At 59.8% G+C, this 24,801-nt stretch overlaps 2 protein-coding genes across 4 annotated transcripts in view; one reads left to right on the top strand and one right to left on the bottom strand.

Annotated features, from left to right (window-relative positions):
- Positions 1–1,005: 1,005 nt before the first annotated feature.
- Positions 1,006–5,521, bottom strand: IL12RB1 (interleukin 12 receptor subunit beta 1). The gene is made up of 14 exons (XM_077788728.1): positions 5,208–5,521; positions 4,288–4,457; positions 4,054–4,205; positions 3,548–3,590; positions 3,309–3,419; positions 3,143–3,225; positions 2,824–3,065; positions 2,580–2,785; positions 2,395–2,502; positions 2,176–2,316; positions 1,948–2,097; positions 1,745–1,841; positions 1,572–1,665; positions 1,006–1,479 (listed from the first exon to the last, which is right to left on the bottom strand). The coding sequence occupies exons 1-14, from the start codon at positions 5,369–5,371 to the stop codon at positions 1,006–1,008; spliced, it is 2,235 nt and encodes a 744-aa protein (XP_077644854.1). The 5' UTR covers positions 5,372–5,521.
- A 2,232-nt stretch (positions 5,522–7,753) lies between these two features.
- The window catches only part of MAST3 (microtubule associated serine/threonine kinase 3), a 31,704-nt gene continuing 14,656 nt past the window's right edge, over positions 7,754–24,801 (top strand). The window contains exons 1-5 of one of the 3 annotated variants that reach the window (XM_031507130.2): positions 7,754–7,842; positions 10,671–10,702; positions 23,080–23,168; positions 23,399–23,471; positions 23,647–23,667. In XM_031507130.2, coding sequence (XP_031362990.1) covers positions 7,804–7,842; positions 10,671–10,702; positions 23,080–23,168; positions 23,399–23,471; positions 23,647–23,667 — 254 coding nt within the window. In that variant the 5' untranslated portion in view covers positions 7,754–7,803. Of the gene's footprint in view, positions 7,843–10,670; positions 10,703–14,260; positions 14,420–23,079; positions 23,169–23,398; positions 23,472–23,646; positions 23,668–24,801 lie in introns of those variants that run through there. The other 2 variants (XM_077788790.1, XM_077788789.1) reach the window with 2 other exon arrangements.

The following is a 24,801-nucleotide window of genomic DNA, read 5'->3' as shown; positions in this document are numbered from 1 at the left end:
GGGGGTACCCCCGTGCCTGGGGGTCTCATCCAGATGGGCACATGCAGAGGGTCCCCACCACCCCTAGCTGGCCGAGGTCCGGCTGTCGGAGCCGCCCCTCTGCGCTGTCTCCTCTCAGCATCACCGCAGTTTCCGCCCGCGGGTGTAAATCAAGCAAAACACTTTTGCAAAAACACGAGTGGGGCCAAGAGCAGCAGCGACGACGTCGATCCTCAATGGTTCAAACGCGGCGGCAGCGCACTTGGATTTCCCCGTGTTACTAAACCTAAACCCACGTCGCTTTTAATTTTTTTTTTTCTTTTTTTTTTTCTTTTTTTTTTTTGTCCACTCAGCAAGTAAACACCGCCGCGCCAGGCATAGAAAACCACAAATCGCTTTTCAGCTCCAGTTCTGTCCCAGATAAGGACCGAGGAGGCGGCGTGGCCCCACGGGAAGGGGATGGGGGCCCCCCATGGATCACCCCCATCCCGGCTGCTTGGCTGTGTCCTCCCCAGCCCCGCGGATTGAACCTCGGCTCTAAATCCTTGCTGTAATCTGCTCGGCTCAGGAGAGGAAAAACCAGAAAAACCATCTCAGCCTTGCTGCTTTGTGCAGTTATTTTAGGTTTTAAATGTTTGTGTTTAATTTTAATTTTTTTTCTGGCTTTTTTTTTCCCTTTTTTTTTGGGGGGGGGAGTTGTTTTTTTGTTTTGTTTTTTTTTTTTTTAATTTTTTTTTTGCAGGTAGCTGGTGTTTAGTGCTGGGGCTTTTTTCCCCTCCTGGTTCCAGAGGTAGCAGCTGGCTGGGATGAAGTTCTGCCTCTCCTCCCAGTCCAGGCATAGAAATACCCTCGCTCCTGGCCAGACTCTGCAGCCGCCTTCTCTCGGGTTTTAGCACCAGTGAAATGTTGAGGCTGGAAATTATCAAAACCTGTCCCGGTGCAATGCTGCACCCAGAGGCATTGCCTTCCGTGCCCAGGAAAGCAGAAACCGCCCTGAAAGTGGCGGTGCCAGCACGGCCTGGGCACTCAGGGGACACCCCCGTGTCCATCCCCGCCGCTGCAGCCGGCTGATGGCTGCGGCACCGACTTCTCCGGCGAGAGATCCCATCCTTCCTCAGCCCTGATGATGATGGGCTTGTCGGAGATGAGCAGGGCAATGGGGACCAGCAGCTGGTGCAGCCCCTGCCTTCCCTCCTCTTCCTCCTCCTCCTCCTCCTCCTCTCGGGGTGGGTGCCCGGTGCAGCTGCCAGAGGGTGAAGATCGCACCGGGCTCAGCATCTCCTGCCTGCGGTAGGCGAAGGGCAGCTCCTCCCCACAGCCCGCCGGGGCCATCGCCGCTGCCGCCGGCTGCTCCAGCGCGGGGCCGGGCTGCGGCACCTCGGGGAGCGGCCCCGCCGGCTGGGTGCCCGTGTCAGTCGTCTCCTCGCTGGGATTCGGCTCCATCAGCAGCAGCTCGGCTGGGCTGAACCTCTCCGAGGGCTCCAGGAGGCCTGTCCGGGGCTGGCCATAAGGGTTGAGTGGGTTTGGGGTGGAACATCTCGTGTAGGGGCGTTTGGGGCTGTGGGAGCTGTGGGTTCTGCCCCCTCCTGCACCTTACACCTCACCTGGCTCATCTGGCCGGCCGAGAACTGGATGGCTTTGGTGCCCACGGGCTTGGGAAGGGGTGGGAAGAGGAGGCGGCGAGCCCTGGGGAGGGAGTGGGGTGAGGGGGTGAGTAAGGGTGGGGGTGGCCTGAGCGGCTCTGGGGACATGGGCGCTCTGTCACCTCCTTTTGCTCAGGTGGTAGATGGCGGCTGCAGCGGGGACACCAAGAGAGATGCCCAGGTACTTCAGGTTGCCTCTCCACGGTGCTCCCTGGGCACCTGAGGGTAGGCATGGCTGGGTGGTGGCATTCCTGCCCCCAACAGGGACGCAGGTTTTGAGGTGAGGGCGAGCACACGGGGAGCGGGGAGGGCACGGGGTCTCAGCCATTACCCAGTGCCTTGGTCTGGAAGGGCCACCAAGCACTGCAGGTCCTCTCGCTGTCCTCTGTCACCTCCCAAACACCCACCCTGTAGCCTGTGCCAGGCTGGAGGTTTTGGAGGGTGTAATTTGTTGCCGTGGCATCCACTTCACTGTCTGGGCAAAGAAAACCGAATGTGGGGCAGTCTGGCCTGCTGGCATCACCCTCCTCCCGTCCCACGGGGTGCCACTCACAGGTCACGGTGTCCCCCTCGGCCGCGTGGCAGACGAGGTACCCGGCCAGCGCCGCGGGGCAGGCGGCGCGTGGGGACGGCTCCCACCGGAGAACAGCCGCAGCCTCGCCGGCGCTGACGGTGAAGGGCACGTCCAGCGAATCTGCGGGCAGCAAAGCGGGGGAACATTTCGGGAGAGGCCCCTGGAGCCAAGGCAGGCGCGGAGGCTCCGTGCCCGCACACGCACCGTTGCTGGCGTAGCGCTGCCACAGGGCGAAGGTGGCCCAGCCCCGCTCCGCGTCCCAGCCGTGCACGGCCAGGCGGTGACAGCCCGGCGCTCCCAGCTCTCCTGGGGAGGAAAGGGGTGCTGGTTAGACCCCCTGACCCTGATGTGGGGCACAGCGGGGTTTTGGGGTGCTCCCTCGCCTGTCTGCACGTGGGTGCTGTTGGCAGGGAATCCCTGCAGGATGCAGACTCCCTGTTCCGGAGGCGCTGGCAAGGTCTGCTGCTCGAAGCAGAAGGCATCGCCGGGCACCGGCGCTTCCCACTGCGCGGTCACGGCGCTGCCGGCCACGCGGATCTCCTTGAAGCTGAGATCTGGGATGAAACGGGGACGTTCGGGGTAGCTGCAAACAATAACGCCCTGAGGGCTGCCACGGAGCTCAGTGGTTCTAGAGGGGCGGTACCTGCGTGCTGCTCCGCCGGCACACGGAGCTGCCGGGCCGGCCCCGGCCCCGCGGCGTTCACGGCGGTCAGCAGGATTTCGTATTCGGCCCCGGACAGGGTGAGGTTGTGCTCTGTCACCTCCCCGCCCAGCACCACCGTGTCCTCCTCGTCTGACTCCGCACAGCCACACGCCAACATGTTGATGTCCAGATGGTAGGTGACATCCCTTTGCTCCTCGAGGACAGGCTGGGGAGGAAAAGGGGGTGACTCAGGGGGTGAAATGGCAGGGAACACCCAGGAAGGTCCCAGAGATGCTGCTGTACCTGCCAGCTCAACCTCAGCACCCGCTGCCCATCTCTCCCCAGTTTGCCCAGTTGATGGCTCAGCACCGGCTTCCTCAGGATTTCTGCAGGAGGAACAGGCCTGACTGAGCCACCAACAGTTTTGGGAGCTGTTGGGATCTCACCAGGCTCCTCTCCTCTTCCTCACCCTCAGGAACAGAGATGTTGCTGCTCCAGTCACTCCAGTAGCTGCTCCAGTGGGGAGGCTTGTGCCGGAGCTGGACCACGAAGGTGCCGTTGACCCCCAGGGCACAGGTCACTAGGGAGGGGTGCCAGGGTCAGCTGGCGGTGACCTCTCCTTTCCCCAATTTTTGGCCATCACAGGTTGCTGGCTTGGGAGCATCCCAGGAGATGCTTGTCCCCAACAACCCCACAGGATAAACCAACCTGAGTCTTCTTCAGCTGTCACCATCACTGTATCACATGTCACCTGCAGAGAGAACCGGGCATGGAGACAGCCACCCAGTAAAACCAGTATTTTACTGAGATATCAGTGCTGCCCAGTGATCCCCAAACACCCCAGCCAAACAGTGCAGGGGACATGGTGGCCAGGACCTCCCTCAATCCCGGGACCCTCCTGGCAGCAGCTGAGAGGGATGTGGGATCCCCAGCTGTGACAGCTTCACCAGGGACAAGCATCTGGATTTGATCCATTGTCGTCATTACTATAATCCGGGGTTTTGTCTGTGTAATCCCTGAGAATCCTGTTATGGGCAGCAGCAGGATCCCATGGCCAGAGGACAAGGCAGAGCTGATAACCCAGGGAAGCAGATGGGACACCGCTGGGTTTGGGGGGGACAGTGACATCACTGAGCCCCCACACTCCCTGGGCTGCTGTGGTGCTCCTGACTGTCCTGTCAGTCACTGGCAGCTCCAGCAAACAGCATTTTTACCTGTGTCCAGCTGCTGTCCCCCACCCTCCAGAAGCGAGCCTCGTGCTGTGGTGGCTGCTCCAGGCCGTGGCACCGTGGCCGTGGCACCCGCAGCCTCAGCTGCCCACTGGTCTTGGAGAAGGGCATCCCAGCAGGAGGTGGATCCAGTTTGACTGCAAAGATGAGGCGTTTTTAGGTGGTCTGGCAGTTCTTGGTGCCGGAGCTGGCTGCCAGCCTGGTCCCCGGGGCACTCACCAGCCTCGTTGAGGTGAAGGGTGAGGTTGGGGGTCCTGCGGACCTGGTCCCCCCAGCGTGCCTCCACCCAGGCCGTGGTGTTATCAAAGATGTACACCTGGCGATGCGAGGGGCTGTAGCTGGTCGCTGTGCCCGCCTCAAACCAGCGGCACAGCCTGCGCTTCTCAAAGCTGGGAGAGAGCGGGCGCAGTGAAACGTAAACTTTAAGGAAGTTAGAGATTTTAGAGGAGCTAAGGTTTTAGTTAGAAATAAGCCTTACTAGAGTTAATTAAAATAATAATAATAATAAATGAGTAGGCCTTGATGAAGTTAGGAGTTAGTAGTTAACTAATAACTGCTTGTCAGCACAATATTGAGTTAGCTGGGTTTATAATGAGGAATACAAACTGACAAATTGCTTTTAGGAACATAAGACAATTGTGGGCCTCCTCTGTTCTGAAACCAATTGAAGACAAGGAAATGGGAGAGTTCTACCAAGAGTTCATTTGTCATATCTGCATTGAAAATGTAGAAGGGTCAGAACAAGGAAGACTTCATTGACTTCCTCATTTTAGGACCCCTCCCCATGAAAGGGACACCGACCCATTTCAAGGAACAAACCACGCATGCTGAATGGCTTTTGGAGTGATTAGCATGCGAAGCGGGGAATGGGATGTACCAAAATGATGAATATGTATTTGTATTTTGGGTATTCAATACTTGTATAGGTAAAAAGACTCTGTAATCACCTGGAAGCCACGGTGTGTATTTAGGAGTGATCCCACACGCAATAAACACACACTTTCTAACTTTAAACTGTTAGAGAGTTTTTGTCGGTCACAGTTGGATATCGGTACTACATCAATATCCAATAAATCATCAGGCTGGCATCCGGGACACATCCCATGGGCTTCCCCTCCCCGCCGCGCTGCCCAGCTCACCAGAGGTTCAGGGTGTAGGAGGTGCTGCCGGCGGGGCCGAGGGGCGGCCAGGAGCACTGGAAGGGTTTGTGGGTGCTGCATTTCTTCCAGCAGGAGACGTCGTGGGTCGCCAGGGTGCCTGCGGGACGGGGCAGTGGCTGCAGCCTCCTGCATCCCAACTCCATCCCGTGCACGGGGGAGCAATGGTGTGGCTGCCACGTCGCTCAAATGGGGAATCAGAGCGGCGGCACCAGCGATTCTCACCCTAAACCCCCCGCGTTCCCCCACCCCAGGGATGCGGCGCTGGCCGGTGCCACTCGCCCCGGCTCCTGCCCGCTGCCAGCGGAGATTCACCATCTTTACTCCGTCCCTGTGATTTTGGGTGAATATCTCCATCTCTCTCCGGGAGCTCCCCAGCTCTTATCGCCCCCGAATCGTTCATTGAAAGTCTTCTCAAGTTATCTCTCATCTCCCAGCACCGCAGGAGCACTTACCGCCCTGCGCCAGCGCCGCCAGCGCCGCCAGCAGCCACCGCAGCATCGCCCAGCGGGCCGGCCCGGCGGATCCGGGGCTCCGCCGCCCTTCCCGGCTGCCCGAGCCCCCCGCACCCCCCGGTGCCCCGCTCGGGCGCGGCGGCAGCCCCGGTGCTCAGCGCAGCTTCCCGCGCTTGGGGTTTCCTCTTCTGCTGCGAGCGTGCGGTTCCCAGGAGGGGCAGAGCCCTAGATGTGAGTGCATGCCCCACTTTTACCAAAAGCAAAAGAGAAAGCAACCAAAATATCCCCCTTTTTCTGCCGGGATGAGGCTCCCCTGCCCCGCATGTCCCGGCCGCGCCACGTGCCCCGGCACGGCCAGAAGCGCAAGGTAAGCGAAAGAAGAGTCGTGGGGGTTTTGGTTGGGTTTTTAATTTTTTTTTTTTTCCTTGCTCACGGCGTGTTTCTGGTGCTCTGCCCTTAACGGGCCGAATCTCCAGGTTGGAGTTGTCTGGGTTTTTTTGGGGGGAGGCTGTTGTGCTCGTCCCCAGCGGCTCTCGTTCCGTGAGCCGCGAGAACAAAGCCCCAGTGAGGCAGGGGTGGCACCGGGGCACCGGAGCCGTGTGACCCGGGACGGTGGAGCCGGGTGGCACCGAGGGCCGGGCACAGAGTGCCCTTGTTCCCGCAGAAAGCGGCCCCTTGTGTGGCCGCCCCCCTCGGGGCCGGAGGGCGGCGGTGGCAGGAGTGTCCCCGTGCTGGGACAGCGTGGGCACGGCCGGGCGGGGGGCACAGAGGGTCCCCTGGCACCTCCTGACCCTCCGTGTGCCCTCCCTGCGTGTCGCCCTGTCCTGCCCGGGGTGGGAGTACATGCCAAGCTGTGCCGTGCCAAACTGGACTGTGCTGGGCTTTGCTGTGCCACGACAGACAGCTGCACTGGGCTGGACTGGGCTGGACTGGGCTATGCCATGCTGAACCAGCCCAGGGCTTGTCATGCCAAGCTATGCCATGCTGTGCCAGCCCCAGGCCATACCATGCTGGGCTGTACCATGCCAGGCAGACTGTGCCAGCCCCAAGCCATCATCTGTGTGCCAGAGCTGGGCTCTGTGTGCTGGGCTGTGCCAGGCCCAGGCTATCCCATGCTGTGTTGTGTGCCATGCCATGCTGTGCCATGATGTGGCAGACTCTGCAGTGCCAGCATGTGCTGAGCCAGGCAGACTGTGCCAGCCTTTGCCAACCACATGATGTGCTATACTGTGCCATGCCATGCCAGACTGTGCCACACTGAGCTCTACTGAGCCAGGCAGGCTGTGCCAAACCCAGAATGTACCATGCCCTGTCAGCCCTACACCCTGCCCTGCCATGCCAGCTCCGTGCTATATGCCGTGCCAGCCTTATGTTGTGCCAGCCCCATGCCATTTCAGCCCCATGCCATGTCAGCCTCATGCCTTCCTGTCTGCTGTTGTGCTGTGCCATTCCAGCCCTGGGCCATGTGGGTCTCATGTCATGCTGTGCCAGCCCCAGGCCATGCCAGCCCCCTGCTGTGCCGTGCCACTTCATGCTGTGTTGCACTGGCCCCACACCATTCCAGCCCCATGCCGTGCCAGCCCCACACTGTACCGTGCCAGCCCCACGCTGTGCCAGCCCCACGCTGTACCATGCCAGCCCCATGCCGTGCCAGCCCCATGCTATGCTAGTCCCATGCTGTGCTGTGCAAACTCCATATTGTGCCAGTGCCGTGCCATGCCATGCCATGCCATGCCATGCCATGCCATGCCATGCCATGCCATGCCATGCCATGCCATGCCATGCCAGTGCTGTGCTGTGCCAGCCCCATGCCATGCTGTTCCAGCCCCGAGCTGTGCCGTGCCAGCCTCGTGCTGTGCTGTGCCAGTCCCAAGCCGTGCCGTGCCAGCCCCGTACTGTGCCAGCCCCGAGTTATGCCGTGCCAGCCCCGTGCCGTGCCAGCCCCGAGCCGTGCCAGCCCCGAGCCGTGCCGTGCCGTGCCGTGCCAGCCCGGGGCTCGGTGCTGATGCGCGTCCGGTGACGCGGCGGGGCCGCTGGGCGGCGCCCCGGGCGCACCGGCGGGGCGGACCGGGCGCACCGGGCGGAGCGGGCGCAGCGGGAGGCGGCGGCGGCGGCGCGGCGGGATGGACGAGCCCAGCATCCTGCGGCGCCGGGGCCTCCAGGTGAGCACCGGCACCGGCACCGGCAGCGCAGGCGGCGGGGCGGGGGCGGGAGCGAGCGCGGGGAGCCCGTTCCGGTGAGCCCGGGCTGGGGGCGCGGGGGGCGGGCGCTGCGGGTGAGAGGTGGGTGCTCCGGGTGGGAGGTGGGTGCTGGGGGTGCGGGTGGGTGTTCCGGATGCGGCTCTGCGAGGGGTGGGTGCTGGAAGTTGAGAGGTGGGTGCTCCGGGGGTGGGTGCGCAAAGGGTGGGTGCTGGAGGTGAGCAGTGGGTGCTCTGGGTGCGTGTGGAGCGGGTGCTGCGTGTGCAAGAGGTGGGTGCTGCGGGTGAGAGGGGGGTGCTCTGCGTGTGCAAGAGGTGGGTGCTGCGGGTGGGAGCTGGGTGCTCTGAGGGAGTGCGAGAGGAGTGGGCACTGCGTGTGGGAGTGGGGGGCTCTGCGTGGGGCTGTGCGAGAGGTGGGGGCTGTGGGTGAGAGGTGGGTGCTGCGTGGGCCAGGGGTGGGTGCTGTGTGCGAGCAGCGTGGGACAGCTGGGACAGGAGTCGGGCAGGCTCTGAGCCCCAGCTATGCCACGGGATGTTGGCGTGGGGTGCCCAGCTGTGTGGGGGCTCCCAAGGGTCCCTCCAGCCCAGCTCCCGATGCCGGTTCGTGCCGAACCGCTGTGCCAGCCCCTCTCCGAGCCCCTCTCTTGCCTGGCATTCCTGCTCCCTTAGGCAGAGGGACACCCATCCTCCTGCCCAGGAACCCCGGCGCTCACTGCCACGCTCGGAGGGGCGATGACCGGGGACCCCCCGGCTGGCAGAGCTGAGCTCTGAGCCGGATTTTCCGGGTGACCTGACGCCTCCATCCCCATCTGCAGTATCCGGGGGGCCCGGGCGGAGCTGTCGGCGCGGTTGGAGGATGGCACGGCGCTGCCTTCATCCGAGCTGGCAGCTCCGCGGGCAGCTGCGCTCCGCTGCACGCTCAGCCCGGGAGAGAGAGCCCCGTGCGGGAGCTGCCTCCCCGCGGATGCGGATGGACAGAGCCACGGCCGTGGGCTTCGGGGCTCGTGGCTGTGCGTGTCGTTCCTGGCAGTCCCGGGAAGGGCAGAGCCGTGGGACCCAGCTGAGTGCCCACATGCCCGTGGCAGGAGGGGTGGGAAGGGGCTCCCACCAGGGACTTAATCCCACAGGGCTCAGCAGCAATCCCTGATGCTGTCCCAATGCCATCCCCCATGCTGTCCCAGTGATTCTGGGATTCCCAGATTCCCCCATCCCTGATTGTGTCCCTGCTGCCATCACTGATGCCACCCTCGGTGCTGTCCCGGTGCGGTCCCTAAGGCTGTCCTCACAGGGATCAGCTGATGGCTAATCCTGGCTCCCACTGGCATTGCTGAAGGGACATGCAGTGCTGGACAGGTGTGACAGGCACCCTGTGAGTGCTGGCTCTGTGACATTACCCCACAGAGGTCCTCAGGGCCACTGGGAGATGCTCTGGGTGTCCCTGGGGACACAGAGTGGCCGGAGAGCCCCTGGCAGTGAAGGGTATTGGGCTCTCTGAGCACTGGCACCCATAGATGGGTGTGGGTGAGCATGGGGACAGTCCTTCGTCCCGCTGTTCCATCTGCACACACCTGAGCAGTAAAACCCCAGCGTGACCCTCCTCTGCCTCCTGCCCTGTGCAGGGGCTGGTGGCAGTGGCACAGCTCCGGGTGTGGCTGGGGATCCGGGCTGGGTGACAGCAGGGCTGGCTGAGGGTGCTGGGGGCTCCCGCTCCATGTAAGGACCCCGCATCCCCTTGCCCAGCCCGGGCCTGGGGTCAGCCCCTGCTGGGTGCACAGGGACACCCACACCCACGCCGTGCACCCACAGACACGTCTCATGCCACCCCGGGGCACACATGCACCCGTGGGCCCCGGGGCTGCCGGTTCCTGTGCACCCAGGCATGATGTCACCCGTTGCCATGGCAATGCTGCTGCATCACTGCGTTGCAGCGCGCCCCAATCCCGGGATTTCCACCGGGGCTGCGTGGCGTGGGCAGAGGGATGGAGCACGGGTACCCCGGGCTTTGGGGGGTGTATGGGTGCTGCTGGGGGCACCCAGGTGGGTGGCAGCAGCTCCGGCCCACGGGGAGCTCCGTGTCTGTGCCAAAAATGGGTCCGGCCTGCTCCGGGGTATGGGACCAGTGGGCACAGGATCAGGGCAATGATGGGGCATTAACCAGCACCTGCAGCTGCCACATGTCCCTGCGTCCCACGGTGTGCCAGGGCACCCATCAGCCTGTCCACGTTGTGCCACTCACAGCGTGCTGGCAGAATCTGTGACACTCTGTGGGGTGACAGGTGGCACACGGGTGGGGACCGGAGCAGTGCTGGAGCCGGATGGTGCCCAGCACACCAGGAGGATGGCACTGGTGTGGGCTCCTGTCCCAGCTGCCCTTTGGCCCGTTGCACCACCTGTGAGCAAACAGTTCTCACAAGAAATATTCCCAGAGGATGGAAAAATAAATAACCTAGGGGCTCCTGGCTGCTTCCCACTCCTGAGACGGGGGGGACGAGGTTGGGGACAAGGTGAAGCCACCATCCTGGGGGCCATGGCCCAGCTGGGCACACGGGTGCCATCGCTCCTGGGCCTGGCCATGGGACCAGCAGCCCTGGGGACACTGGAAGATGTCCTCTTGGGGTGGGTGATTTGTCACCCTCACCCTGGGCACTGTGAGTGGGTGGACATTCGGGTGTGCCAGCCGGGTGTGGCCGTGGGGGTGCTGCCGGGTGTGTGGGGTGGCTGGCAGGAGGGGCAGTGGCACCCCTGAGTCCCAGGGCCACACTCTGACCCCACCTCGTGCTTGTCTTGTTGCAGAAGGAGCTGAGCCTGCCGCGCCGAGGAAGAGCGTAAGTCCCCGAGCTGGGCCACCCCGGGCGTGGGTGGGGTGTCACCGGGAGGGTCACACCTGGGGACACAGCACTGCCACCGTGGGTGGCAGCAGGGATGGCTCTTGAATGGCACCAGCGCTTCTTGTCCCCAAATCTGGGCTGGCATCATCATGTTCTCTGCACTGGAGGGACCTGATGGCTCATCTGGGGTGTACTGGGGTATGCTGGGGTTAAGTGGTGTGTACTGGGGTGTTTGTGCTCTGCTGTAGGTGTGTTGGGGTTCTAAGCATTATTGGCGTGTACTTGGGGTGTTCTAAGCAGTACTGGGGTGTACTGGGATGTGTTGGGGTGTTCTAGGCAGTACTGGGGTGTATTGGGATGTGTTGGGGTGTTCTAAGCAGTGCTAGGGTGTGTTGGGGTGTTCTAAGCAGCACTGGGGTCTACTGGGGTGTACTGGGATGTGCTGGGGTGTTCTAAGCAGTGCTAGGGTGTGTTGGGGTGTTCTAAGCAGTGCTAGGGTGTACTGGGGTACCCTGGGGAGCTGCTGCAGAGCTGCCCCGGCTGTTTGTGCCAGGGCTGTGCTGAGGATGCACGGCAGGAGCACTGGGGCGGTGTTGGGGATGCACTGCAGCCATACCGGCACGGTTAGGGATCACCGGGGCTGTACCGGGGCTGTACCGGGGCTGTGCCGGGGCTGTGCCGGGGCTGTACCGGGGCTGTACTGGAGCTGTACCGGGGCTGTGCCGGGGCTGTACTGGAGCTGTACCGGGGCTGTGCGGGCATTGTGGTGCCTCAGCAGCGGCAGCGCCCCGGCACATCCCGGGAGCGATCCGGACCGGGGCCGCCGCTGGACCGGGCGGCCCGAGTCGGGTGCGCGGGGGTCCGGGGGCCGCCGTGCCGTGCCGTGCCGTGCCGAGCCGTGCCGTGCCGTGCCGTGCCGTGCCGTGCCGGGCCGAGCCGTGCCGTGCCGTGCCGTGCCGTGCCGTGCCGTGCCGTGCCGTGCCGGGCCGAGCCGGTCCGTGTCGCGGGGGCGGGCCTGGGCCCGGCGGGCCGAGCTGGGAGCCCGTCGGGGCCGCCGGTGCCGCCCGCCCGCGGGAGCCGCCCAGCGCGGGGGCCGCCGGTGCGGCGGGAGCGGAGCGGGGCGGCGGCGGCGGCGGCATGAAGTCGCGTCGGGACAGGCTGAAGATCCCCTCGCTGACCTTGGAGTGAGTCGGAGCCGGGGCAGGGCGCGCCGGTACCGGCACCGGTACCGGGGGAGGGCGGCAGGACCCTGGGCCATCCCCGTCCCGCTGCTTCCCTGTCCCGCCGCGTGCCCCATCCCGGTCCGCTCCGGTCCCGCTGCATCGCCACCCCCAGGCCGCAGGTCCCGCTCCTTTCTCCCGCAGTCCCAGCCCCGGAGCCTGCCCCCGCGGCAGCGCCAGACCTCCCGCTGGTCTTTCCCAGCCACAGCCTCCGACCCTGCAGTGTCCCTGCTGTCCTCTGCGTTCCCCCTCCAGCTCTGCCCCACTTGCCTTGCCTGACCCCCGCCCCCAGCCCCTGTCCCCTCCGGCCCCGGCCCCCTCCAGCCCCCGCGGGGCCAGCAGCGCCATCCATCAGCCGCTGACGCCGCGCCGGCTCGTCTTGCCTTGCAGCTTGTCTCCGAGCAGCCAGAGCCCGACGCTGCTGAGCCCCTGCAGCCCCTGCAGCCCCTGCAGCCCCTTACTAACCCTGCACCCGTGGAGGTAAGACCCCCCAAATCTTCCCTGGGAACCATGGCCATCTGTTCCGGGAATGAGAGCGGAGAGGTGGAGATGGGGACAGAAAGGTGGGTCCCCTCCACCAAGGATGTCCTGGGGCACCCCAAAAGGGTGCGACTGTCTTTGATGGGACACACGGAGTGATGTGCCTGGGGTCTGTGCCAACCCCTGCACACCCCAAAACCAGCCTGGCTGTGCTGCCGGCTGTGTTCTGCTGCTGACTGGTCCATTTTGGGGAGCCCCAGCGGGGATGTTGTGACAGCAGCTCAGGCTCAGAGCACCCCTGTAGTGAAGGGGGACTTTGAGAACGGAGCAGGGCAGGGCACTGTGATGGGAGGCAGGCTGGTGCCTCCTTTGTCACCTTTTCTGCTCTGATGCAGATTGAAGGTGAGGAGGGGCTGCTCCGGGGGGGAGTGGGTTCACCCCTCTACTCCCCCCTTTACTCTCCCCCAAAATGCCCCAAGCCCGTTGCGGTGCCCAGGTGCTGGAGGTGGTGGCCGGGCCCTGCGCCCTGTGCCAGCTGCGCTCTGCCCCGGGGACAAGGTGCACCAGCTGTGCTGGCACCGGCGCTCACACCCCGCCCTGTGCCCCGTGGCACCCGCGGCACAGAGCTGCACCTGCCCGGCGCCCGCGGTGACGCCGCTGCCTCGGTTGCTCCGGTTGCTCCGTGTGCCAGGGAGAGCAGCTGGCGGCGGCAGAGCGGGATCCGGGACAGCTCTGCTGCTGCTCAGCAACAGGCAGAGCCACTTGTGGCCAGGGGGGCAGAGCCCGTGCCCTGTCCGTGCCCTGCCCGTGCCCTGCCCGTGCCCTGCCCGTGCCCTGCCTGCTGGCACCCTCTGCTAGCCCTGCCTGGCCACCGCTTGCCCCGTAGCGCCTGCAGCGTGTGGGAAAAGCAGCGTGGCCTTGTGAGCGCTCGGCTGAGGCCTTGAGGAGTTTTTGGGATGCTGGTGGTGACAAGGAGGGGGATGAGGATGGGGACAAGGACAGGCGCTCTGTGCTGGTGTCTCATGGCTGCTGGGCAGGAGCTAAGGGGAAAGGTGCTGAGCCCCTGCCCAGCCCAGCAGGATTTCGGGCTCTGGCACTGGCCCGGTGAGTGTGGCAGTGCCATCCCACGGAGCTCAGGAGGTTCTGGTGGCCCTGGTGTGCCACCATGCAGGAGGGAGGGTGTCACCGGCTCTGGGCTGGGATCTCCCCGGCTGAACGGGAAAGCTGCTGTGGGTGGGAGGGTGCAGGGCGCTGCCAGGACTCTGTGGGTGCCCCCAGAGGACACATCCCATGGCTGGCAGGGGGCTCCCAGGCTTTGGGGCCGCCCCCGCTGGCTCGAGGGATGATGTTTGTGCCCCTCGAAGGCATCAGCAGCAGATGCTGAATCTCCATGGTAATCCTGACCCCATTTTGGGGTGCTGCCCTGTCTCTATGGTAACCCAAGGCCCATTTTGGGGTGCTGCCCCATCTCTAGGCCAACCCTGACCCCATTTTGGGGTGCTGCCCTGCCTCTGCGTCAACCTCGATCTCCCCCTGGGGTGCTGCCTCACCTCCAGGCCACCCCCGACCTTGTTTTGGGGTGATGCCCCATCCCTACCGTAACCCCGACCCCATTTTGTCGCCTTTCCGTGGTACCCCCCCACCAACCCGCACTTCCTCTCCTTTTGGGGGTGATCCCCCCCATCTCCATGGCAACCCCGACCCCGTTTCGGGGCGCTGCCCGTTTCCATGGTAACCCCGGCGCCGCCGGGCGGGAAGGGGCGGGCGGCAGCGGGAGGCGGCGGCGGCGGGAGGCGGCGGGAGCGCGGCCCCGCTCCCGTCCCGCTCCGGGCCCGCTCCCGTCCCGCTCCCGGCCCGCTCCCGTCCCGCTCGGTGCCGGGGGCGCCGCTCGGTGCCGGAGGACGCGGCCGTGCCCCGGCGGGGCCGCGATGTCGGACCCGAGCTGCTGGGGAGCCGCCCCCCCCGGTTACCGGGGCCAGCGGGCGGCCGGCGCCCTCCTCCAGCGCTCCAAGAGGTACCGGGGGGGCACCGGCACCGGGGGCACCGGCGGGACGGGCTCCGGGCGGGAGCGGCAGCGGGTGCCTGGTTTGGGGGGTTCAGGGTGATCGGGGTGCGTGGTTTGGGGGTTCGGGGGGGATGATCGGGGTGCGTGGTTTCGGGGGGATCGGGGTGTGTGGTTTGGGGGGTTCAGGGGGGAAGATCGGGGTGCGTGGTTTCGGGGGGTTCAGATGATCGGGGTGCGTGGTTTGGGGGATTCAGGGTGATCAGGGTGTGTGGTTTGGGGGAATTCAGGGTGATCAGGGTGCCTGGTTTGGGGGGATTCAGGGTGATCAGGGTGCCTGGTTTGGGGGGATTCAGGGTGATTGGGGTGCGTGGTTTGGGGGGTTCAGGGTGATCGGGGTGCGTGGTTTCGGGAGGTTCAGATGATCGGGGTGCATGGTTTGGGGGATTCAGGGTGATTGGGGTGCCTGGTTTGGGGGGGTTCAGGGTGATCGGGGTGCGTGGTTTGGGAGGTTCAGATGATCAGGGTGCATGGTTTGGGGGGACAGGACACGCCACGGTGCATGGGTGGGGGCACCGGTGTGCGTGACTGGGCGGGGGGATGTGTCTTTGCAGCGGGGGCACACGTGGTGTGTGGGTTCGGGGGTCCTTACACAGCGGGGGCTCCCTGGGCTGTGTGTTTTTGGGGGATGGAGCAGAGTGTATGGTCGAGGTGGGGGTACACGTGTGGTTTGGGAGGTGTCTGGGCACTTGGGAGGCACAATGGGCTGTGTGGTTTGGGGGGGGTCTGTGTGCATCGTGGGGTGCAGCAGGGTGCTTGCTTTGGGAGGGGCAACAATGCATGGGGAGGGGAGCACCAGATTGTGTGATACGAGGGGGCTGTGCACCAGGGTATGTGGTTTTTGGGGGGGGTCTCAGCACTGGGGGTCAGATGTGGGTGTGGGGGTTTGGGGGAGCTGTGCATCACAGCTGCATCTTTTTGGGGGTGCTGAGCACTGAGACAACACCCTCCAGATCCCGAGTGGGGCAGGGTGGGGTGGGCTGTGCAGTGTTGGGTGGGTTTGTTGGAACCCCAGTGCCTTAGGGGGTTTAGGGGATGTTTTGGGGGATGTTTTGGTGGGCTCTGTACCCATCCTTGGTGTGTGTATGTGTGGGTTTGGAGGGGGTGTCTTACATGTTTGAGGGAGGACATACCCCTGTGACCCCCTGTGCCAAGGTGGACACTACTGGAGGGATGGATCCCATGTGGCACATGGCCTGAGCCAGGGTGAGGGTCCCCAGGGTGCCTGGAGGGGTGAGAAGGGGCCAGAGCTCTTGGGTGTGCAAAGAACTCCCACCCCATTTGGCAGCAGGGCTGGGGGTGCATAAATGGGGTGCAATGGGGCTGCCCCAGGTCTCAGCTGCAAGGCCAGGCCTGACCCAGCCAGGCTGATGGGACACGTCCCCAAGGAGGGGGACAGGAGGTGCAGAGCACCCGCTGAGCCCCCAGGTGTGGGTGGTGGAGGCTGGGACCTCCATCCATCAGATCTGGGGTGCTGCAGCTGGCCCAGGCATCAAACCCTGCCAAGGCTTTGTGTAGCTGAGGTGTTTAATGGGTGCGGAGGCAGAGCAGAGAGATTCCCATTGTTGCTGTCGCTCAGTGTCAGCGTGAGCTGGCACAAGGCAACACGGTTGCTTAGCAAAGGTATCCATCCCATCCCTGCCTCACCTGGGCTCTGGGAATTCCTGCTGCCAGTGCACCAGGACGGGCAAAGAGGGCCTTTAATAATTCGGAAAAGATGTTGGATGGGGTTTTCCAATCTGGGGTGGCCAAGCCGGAGGGGCTCTGGGGGAGATGTGTAATTGGAAAGATGATCTAGGCAGTCATCTGTCTCCAGCTGAGCATGATGAGGCTGTAATTCTCATGAAGGGCAGAGGATTTGCTCTTCTTTCATTGGTATTCCTAGAATCCACGGTGAGAACCGGTCTGGCCTATTTAACAGAGAGCTTATGATGTTATTTAGTGGGATTAAGAGGTTTGAGGGATCCTAATTTCCCGTGGGGGATGTGGAGATGGCCGGTGCAGGGCAGGAGAGGCGGTGGTTCGATGCTGACAGGGTTCTCCTTCTCCATGGATGGCTGTTCACTCCTCAAGCAGCACAGGAACACAGCCCAGCCAACCTGACAGGTACCATTTCCTACCCACCACCGGGAACCCGCGGAGCAGGGACGTGCAGGGACGCACCCCAGGGTGCTGGGCAGGTCCTCGAGGCTTTTTTTGCAGTGCAAAGAAATAAACAGGTCTATACCCAACTTGTTACCTGAAGTTCCCCCCCTTGCACAGCCCCCTAAATATCCTAGGCTAGCTCAGAGGTCCTAGGCTGTGAGGGGAGGAATATCAGGAGATGGCAAAGATTTCCAAAAGAGTCTTACCCCAATATATATTGGTTCAGCTCTCTTTATTCTGTGATGTCCAAGGGGAGAGCGGGGCAAAAAGAGAACAAACAGGAAATGTCAGGGGTCTGTATAGACTTTGGACAGGGTGGGCTTCCCTGGCTCTCCACCAGCCCTGTTGGGGCAGGAAGGAGGGTCCAGGGTTATCTGATCAGAGCCACAGGGTCCCGGGGAAGGGGAAATAGAGTGCCCATGAGCTCACTGTAACAGTTACCCTGTGATTCCCTTTGAGGATTTAGGCTTTTGCTCTTGGGAGGTGCCTGATGTGTTGCTTGGTGCTCCAGGGTGGGTTCATAGGAGCACCCACAGTGCTTTAGGTTGGGGTGGGGTGAGGGTGTGGTGGGGTCTGTGCCAGGCAGTGTGTTGCATTTCACTGTCCAGACCCTGCTCCCCATGCCAGCCCCATCCCAGCCCCATCCCAGCCCCATCCCATCCCATCCCTGGAGGCAGCCCAGTTCAGCGCTCTCACAAGTCATGGAGGATAAATGTCATGAAGAAACTTGGGATGCAGCTGCTTGGTTCAGCGGGTTTCAAAGTTAAACATGAATTTATCCCACTGGAAAGCAATTTTTTTTCCCAGGACTCGGTGATCCATGGCACTTCCCCAAATCTCCAGGCACGTTAGAGCTGTTGGGGGATATGAAGCCAGCAAGGAAGGGAGCTGGGAGCACAGACACGTGCTCGCAGTCACGCAGCAGGAGCGGAGCCGCCTGCTCTGCCCTTTGAGATTGTGCCTGTTCCCTTATCACCTCCCGAGCCCGCCCTGCTCCCTCCACCCCACACCCACTTTGTCCCAAACTGGCTCTTTTGAGGCAATTTGAGGCCATTTTCCATGGGAAAAAGAAGTTATTTCCCCAGGCTCTGGGTATCTGCTTATAGATGAGGGTTGGGGCTCTAAAATCACACAGGTGCCTAGTTGCTGGCATCTGTAGATTTGGAGAAATCCTGCAAAAATGGGAAATGTTGAGGTCAGGACACCACTGTGGGCCAGGGCGAGTGGCTGCACTTGGAGGCCATTTTCCATGGGAAAAAGAAGTCTTTTCCCCAGGCTCTGGGTATCTTCTTAGAGGTGAGGACTGGGGCTCTAAGGTCACACAGGTGCCTAGTTGCTGGCATCTGTAGTTTTGGAGAAATCCTGCACCAGCATTGGGCTGGCAAATACACATGATGCTCTGATGTCCTGGCAAGTTTTAGGGGTGGATCCCACGGGAGAAGAGCAGGAACTGCAGCCCCTTTGTGCACTTCCCTGCCTGGCCCTCGGTGTTCCACAGGCCTGGCCCCGAGCCACCCGTCCCTGCTCGCCCAGATCCCGGCAGCATCCCCAGGGAGCCGCTCACGGTGCCCAGCCCGAGCTCAGGGAGTGTTTGGACAACACTCTCAGCACAGCGTGGTGTCCTGTGCGGGGACTCCGTGATCCTTGTGGATCCCTGCCAACTCCAGGATATTCTGGGATTCAGTGTGATTTACTGAAACAATACTAAAATCTAATACTAAAATCTAAAATACCGAAATCTAATATTGGTATCCAGCTGAGATGGACAAAAACTCTCTAAGAGTTTAAAGTTAGAAAGTGTGTGTTTATTGCGATGGCCGGGCAGTACGTGGGATAATTCCCTAATGCACATTGCAAAAATCACAGGTATTACAAAGCTTTTTATTTACAGAAGTCTTGAATACACAAAATATGAATGCATATTCATATCTCTGTCACTTCCTCTGCTCTGTATGCTAATTGGCAAAAAAATTATTTTGAGCATGCGTAGTTTTGTTCTTTGAAATGAGTCAGGGTCCATTTTGGGGAGGGGTCTTCCAAAATGAAGAAGTAAAATAAGTCTTCTTTGTTTTGACTTTTCTACCTTTTCTAAATATATGTGACAAATGAGTCTTTGGTAGAACTTGTAGTTTCTTGTGTTTAATGGGTCTTTAAGTGTGGAAAGTGTGCAGCTGTTTTTGTGCCTCTGAGATCTGTTTATCGCATTGTTTTTCATGATCAGCACAGCTACCCAAACATAAAGTTGACAAGCAATGAGTTAATAGATCTTGGATATATCTTATCTAAGATCCAGCTACTGTTAAGTATGAACAAATCTTATTTATCTATTTCTGCTAACTCAGCAACATCTAATTGAACTATCATCTTAACTTTCCCAAAATTCTTAATTCTTTAAAATTAAGAATTAAAATTAATAATTAAAATGAAGAATTAAAATGAAGAATTAAAATTATTAAGAATTAAAATTATTAAGAATTAAAATGAAGAATTAAAATGAAGAATTAAAATTAAGAATCCATGTCTCAAGTGGAGCTGCCGGGTTCGGCTCCATCTCCTGCCCCCGGACATCCCGTGCCGAGGCCGGAGCTGCTGCGGTGCCGGTTCCTCCTGCCGGGCAGCCTCCCGACGGCTGACACGCGGCTTTGCTCCGTGTTTTGGGCTCCCACAGGCTGTCACACACTTTTCCATCTCCCTTGAAACGAGCTCTGGAAGGCAGCCTCAGCCCGGGCGGCGCGGGAGATGCTGACAGCGATTTTCCACTCCATTTTTGGTACCAAACGTGCAATTAGGTGATGGAGGCAGAGCGGGCAGCAGCCCCGGCGCCTGCCATGGGGGCTCGTCTGTGTGCCGGGGCTGGTTTCCAGCCCGAGCTTTCCCCGTGGCAAGGATGGGAAGCAGCTGGAGATGCTGTGTCAGGGGAGGGGGGTTACGGTGGTGCAAGATGGTTGTGGGAGCCGAGGGTGGAGCGCAGGAAACAGGAAACATCAGCCTCGCTCTGTCACCATTACTGGAACTTGCTTCACCAGAGGTTTGTTTTCACTTCCAAAATGAAAGCGAGGGAGGAGAGGTGAGCTCCGGGCTGTCCCCTCTGCAGGACACAGACACGGTCCCAGTGGCAGGGCTGGCAGTGAAGCCATGTCAGAGCTGGCAGCTCTTTGCAGCCCTCCTGGTTCCTCAACCTCTCCCTGTGCCACTGCGCTGCCGGGCAGGGCTGCTCGGGCTGCCTCAGTTTCCCATCCGCACACAGGGCTGGCGGCAGCCTGTGGGTTCTGGCTGTGGGTTTGCAGCTCTGCTTGGGGTTCAGGGCTGTGTGTAAGTGAGAAAATCAAACACCCGAGGCAGGAAAGAGAGGAGGGTTAGATGGGGTGGGATTGTTCCCTGGCAGGGTGGGCAGGCCCTGGCACAGGGTGCCCAGAGCAGCTGTGGCTGCCCCTGGATCCCTGGAAATGTCTCAGGCCAGGCTGGACAGGGCTGGGAGCAGCCTGGGACAGTGGAAGGTGTCCCTGCCATGGCAGGGGTGGGATGGGATGGTTTTAAAGTTTCCCCCCAGCCCCAACCATTCTGGGATTCTGTGATTCCAGGAAGGGGCAAATAGGGAGGGGAAGAGTTCTGTCACCCCCAACATCTCAGCTCAGCCCAGGTGCTGCGAGGGAACCCCTGAGCCCTCCAGGGTCACTGCAGCTCCAGGTGAGCTCAGAGCAGTCACGGGATGTGTGTCCTGGGGGACACCCAGAGACCCCTGACCCAGGGTGCAGGCGGGTGCAGAGGAGGGGTTTGGGGGGCCCCAAGCAGTTCCCTGGTGACTTTCAAAAGAGTTGGGGCTCCTGGTTTTAGCTCCACTAAAACCAGAGCAGGGGAGAGCTACGAGAGGGAGGTGGGGGTGCTAGATGTTAGGTGTGGATCTCTGTCCATGTGTGTGGAGCTCTGTACATGTGTGTGCAGCTCTGTCCATGCGTGTGCAGCTCCACACACATGTCTGGAGCTCTGTCCATGTGTGTGGATCTCTGTCCATGTGTGTGGAGCTCTGTACATGTGTGTGCAGCTCTGTCCATGCGTGTGCAGCTCCACACACGTCTGGAGCTCTGTCCATGCGTGTGCAGCTCTGTCCATGCGTGTGCAGCTCTGTCCATATGTGTGGAGCTCTGTCCATGTGTGTGCAGCTCCACACACATGTCTGGAGCTCTGTCCATGTGTGTGGATCTCTGTCCATGTGTGTGGAGCTCTGTCCATGCGTGTGCAGCTCTGTCCATGTGTGTGGAGCTCTGTCCATCTGTGTGCAGCTCCACACACATGTCTGGAGCTCTGTCCATGCATGTGGAGCTCTGACCCCACCTTGGCTGTGTCTTGTACACCCACCTGGAGCGACCTGTTGTGAATCACTGTCCTTTACACCCTGGATGCCACACCTGCCCCTCCCTTCTGGTTTTGGGATCCGTGGAGAATCCCTTTGCTTCCAGCTCACCCCTGAGTGCTGTGGGTGTTGGTGGCCGTGGTGTGATGTTCAAAGCTGTTCTTTAATTAGTTGCATCTCTGTGGGTTCCTGTTCCCAGCCCGGTGAGGAAACCCGGTGTCTGTGCAGAATCTGCAGCCCGAGGAAGCGGAAACAGGGCAAGGGGAGGCTCGTCCTCGTGCCTGAGCTTCTGCTCTGTGCCGGGGATATTTGCAGTTTCCTCTTGGCAGAGTGAAGGAGAACTTACATGAGCCTGTGAGAACCCCGGCCTTGCTCTGGGGTCTCATGTGGTGGAAAAGTCTCTCCTCCAACCCGAGCTTCCAAAGAAAGCTCTGCAGCCTCTTGTTGTTTGGTCTCAAGGCAGTTTATTGTGAGTTATCTAAAAGATTTTCTCCTTGGGCTGCTGTGGTTTGCTCACAGCTCAGGCAGAGGCACACACATACCCTGACATCCTCTCTGACCCCGACGGCTTCTTCTCTCCCCGCCCAGGGCTGCTGCTGTCTTTTATATGGGACATTACGTGTTACATGGTTACAGTTTTTCCCAATGCCTATTACCTATATTAAATGGTGCTTTTCTATCTTTTATATGGTACATTACGTGTTACATGGTTACAGTTTTTCCCAATGCCTATTACCTATATTAAATTGTGCTTTTCTATCTTTTATATGGTACATTGCGTGTTACATGTTTACAGTTTTTCCCCAATGCCTATTACCTATATTAAATGGTGCTTTTCTATCTTTTATATGGTACATTATGTATTACATGTTTACAGTTTTCCCCCAATACCTACTACCTATATTACAAAGTGTTTTTCTACTCTAAACCAATCTGTGAGTGCCAACATCACCAAGAACATGGAGGTGAGGAAGAAGAAGGAGGAAGAACAGGATCAGCCCACTTTCCTCCATCTTAGAACTTCTGACCCCCATGTACAAAGTAAAACCTCCCTGGACAGGTGCTAAAACCCCCCTGTACAACACTAAAAAATTCCCCTCTGTTTTGTAACTACTTTTACTATCCTATCTAACCCTTTGTGACTGCTTGTTCCACCTCCAAAGTTGGTAACTCATTCCATGGCTCAAACCCAAAATCACAGCTGTTTGCAGCTGCCTGCCAGGGTCTCAAATGCTTCTGACCAAGGCCTGGAACCTCTAAAAATGTCTGAGAGACATTTTGAGTTCCAACATGAGCCCATAGTATTTTAAAGGGGTTGAAATGTGGCAGTGGGGTACAGCAAGAATGGGGAGCAGCAGTGGGAATTTTTGAAGCTGAGCCACTCTTGCAAGGCAGCCTTGGACTCAGGGCTGAAAGGAAAACTAAAATTCCTGTGAAGATTGAAAGCTTGCGAGCTGGGAATGGAGATGGGGATGTGAAGACCCTGTGCTTGTGGATGTGGCCTTGCAGAGATGTTCTGTGGGATGCTGGGCTGTGGTACCAGGATGGGATTTTTGGGGACTTTTGGGGTGTCAGGGTGCTGGTGCTCCCTCCCGCTGCCATACAGAGCATAGCCCAGCTGGGGCAAAATTCCCACAAATTCCTGCTGACATTGCAGTCTCAGGGGGCTGGGACTGTCCTCTCTGCTGTGACATGGGGACCACCAAGGGCAGGGAGATTTATAGGAACTGGGAGCATTTTCCATGCACTGGAGCCCGTCAGGTTGTGGCTGCTTGGCATTTCCACTGCTTCCTCCTTTTACATCCCTTTTTCTATTCCTGCCTGGGACTGTTGCCCAAGGGGCCTCCTGCCTCTGCCCTCCCCAGCGAGCCAAAACCAGAAGTGGGACCTTGCTGGGACAGTTCTTTGTTAAAAATAACCCTCTCTGCCCATCTCCAGCAGCTCTGGGCCTGAGGATGGATCTTCCCTGTGGCAGGAGATCTGTAATCAGTGGGGTGACAGCAGCTCTGTTCCCTGGCACAGGAATTCATGTGCAAGCAGATATTTATGTGACTGAGCCCATCCAGCTCTGGCTGTCATGGATTCCCTGAATTAATTCCCTCTCTTTCTTCCCCAGTTGCAGAAGCAGCAATAGGAAGAGTTTAGTGGTGGGCACCCCCTCTCCGACCCTCTCACGGCCTCTCTCCCCTCTCTCCGTGCCAACAGGTAAGGGATTGTCCCAGTGGATGGGTTCAGCATCTCCCAAAATTACCCAAATATTTTGTAGGGCTTTGCACCTCGTTAGCAGCACTGGACTGGCTCCAGGTGCCTTTTCCATTGGGGGGAAATAGGTTGGGAAGTGCCTTAAAGACTTTCCCTGAAGAAGCAGCCCAAAACAATTTGGACATTGTACTGGGGTGGGTTTTGGGATGAATTTCTCCCCTTTTTCCCTGCAGCTGGGAGCAGTCCCTTGGACAGCCCACGGAACTTCTCTGCCAGCACCTCCATCAACTTCCCCTTCGCTCGCAGGTGAGCTCCCAGCCCCAGAGCAGGAAATATTCACTTGTAAAGATCATTCCCCCACCAGGGAACTGTTCTGTTGATCTCAGGTGGCTTTTTTTGCTTTTATTTTTGCTTTTCTTCTGCCTGGTTTCTGGCCTGGTGGTGTTTCCTCTGCCATGACTGGATCCTCCCACCACCCCAGCCATGCTCCTCGGACTGACAGGCAAGTACCAGGGATGGGCAAGGGATGCATTTTGGGGAGGTGTCTGCTCCACATCCTCGGGGACCTTCTTTTCTAAGTGTTCAGGGCCAATCTGGACAGGACTTGGAGCAATCTGCCCAAGTGGAAGGTTTCTCTGCACATGGCAGGGAGTGGGACTGGGTCTTTGAAGTCCTTTCCAATGCAAGCCTGTCTGGGACTCTGTGATTCTCTGTTTGCATCCCTGTGTGGGAAATTTTGCACCAGGACTGAGCTCCCTGCAGCTCTGGGAGCAGAAATATCTCTGTTCCCATCACACCACCCCTGGCCACGTGTTCAGCCCCATCTCAAATTCCTGATGGATTCTCAGAAGATGTCCAGGGATGGATGCTCATCCAGGTCCCCACAGAGGCAGATCCTGCTGCATCCCCTCCCCAGCTCACACCACCCCAGATGCAGCCAGCCAACCCTGCTTAACTAATTAATTAATTGCACCCTTGGAGGGCGGGTGGTTGATTTTAACCCATCAATCGTGGCGTGGAAACAAGCCCGAGGCTCTCGGGTGGTTTGCACACTTGTAACAGGCTGTGGGGTCAGGAGTTTGTGAGTGCTGGAGCTGGATGTGGCACCCTGCCAGCTCCTGCTGTCCTTGACCCCACATGGGAAATGGCAGTGGGAGGTGAAGGGCCTCGTCTTGACCTGGCTGTGTCCCCATCCCTTGGAAACATCTCCAAGAGGAAGCATTTGCCTGCGTGTGAGCAGTTCCCTTCCTGTTTATGGCCAGGCTCTGCTCCCCGGCGCCTGCTGTCTCAGGATGAGTTTTTGGGAATCCCAGTTTCTCACCAAGAAGACTCCCAGTGGGCTGAATTTTGCTCTAATTAAAAATCAGACTCTGGCAGGCTTTTGTTTTTTGCCCTCTCTGAAATGGATTCAATGGAGCCCCAGCTCTGTTCTTTCACAGTGACCCTGCTGCTGCCTGCCCCTGCCCTTGCCCCCCTCACCTTCTTCAAAGCCCTTATTTCACCCTATTTCAGTCCATTCCGAAAAGAGGTTTTAGGACTTTATTCCTCAAGCCACGCCTGTGTCCTGTTCCCCAGCTTTTGGCTCTGATGGTGTTGATTTGCATTTCGATGCTGGGTTTTTTCCCCTGTGTGTGAC

Source organism: Lonchura striata, chromosome 28, assembly GCF_046129695.1.
Source record: "Lonchura striata isolate bLonStr1 chromosome 28, bLonStr1.mat, whole genome shotgun sequence".
In the NCBI taxonomy this organism is placed as follows: domain Eukaryota; kingdom Metazoa; phylum Chordata; class Aves; order Passeriformes; family Estrildidae; genus Lonchura; species Lonchura striata.
This window is presented reverse-complemented; position numbering and strand designations above follow the sequence as displayed.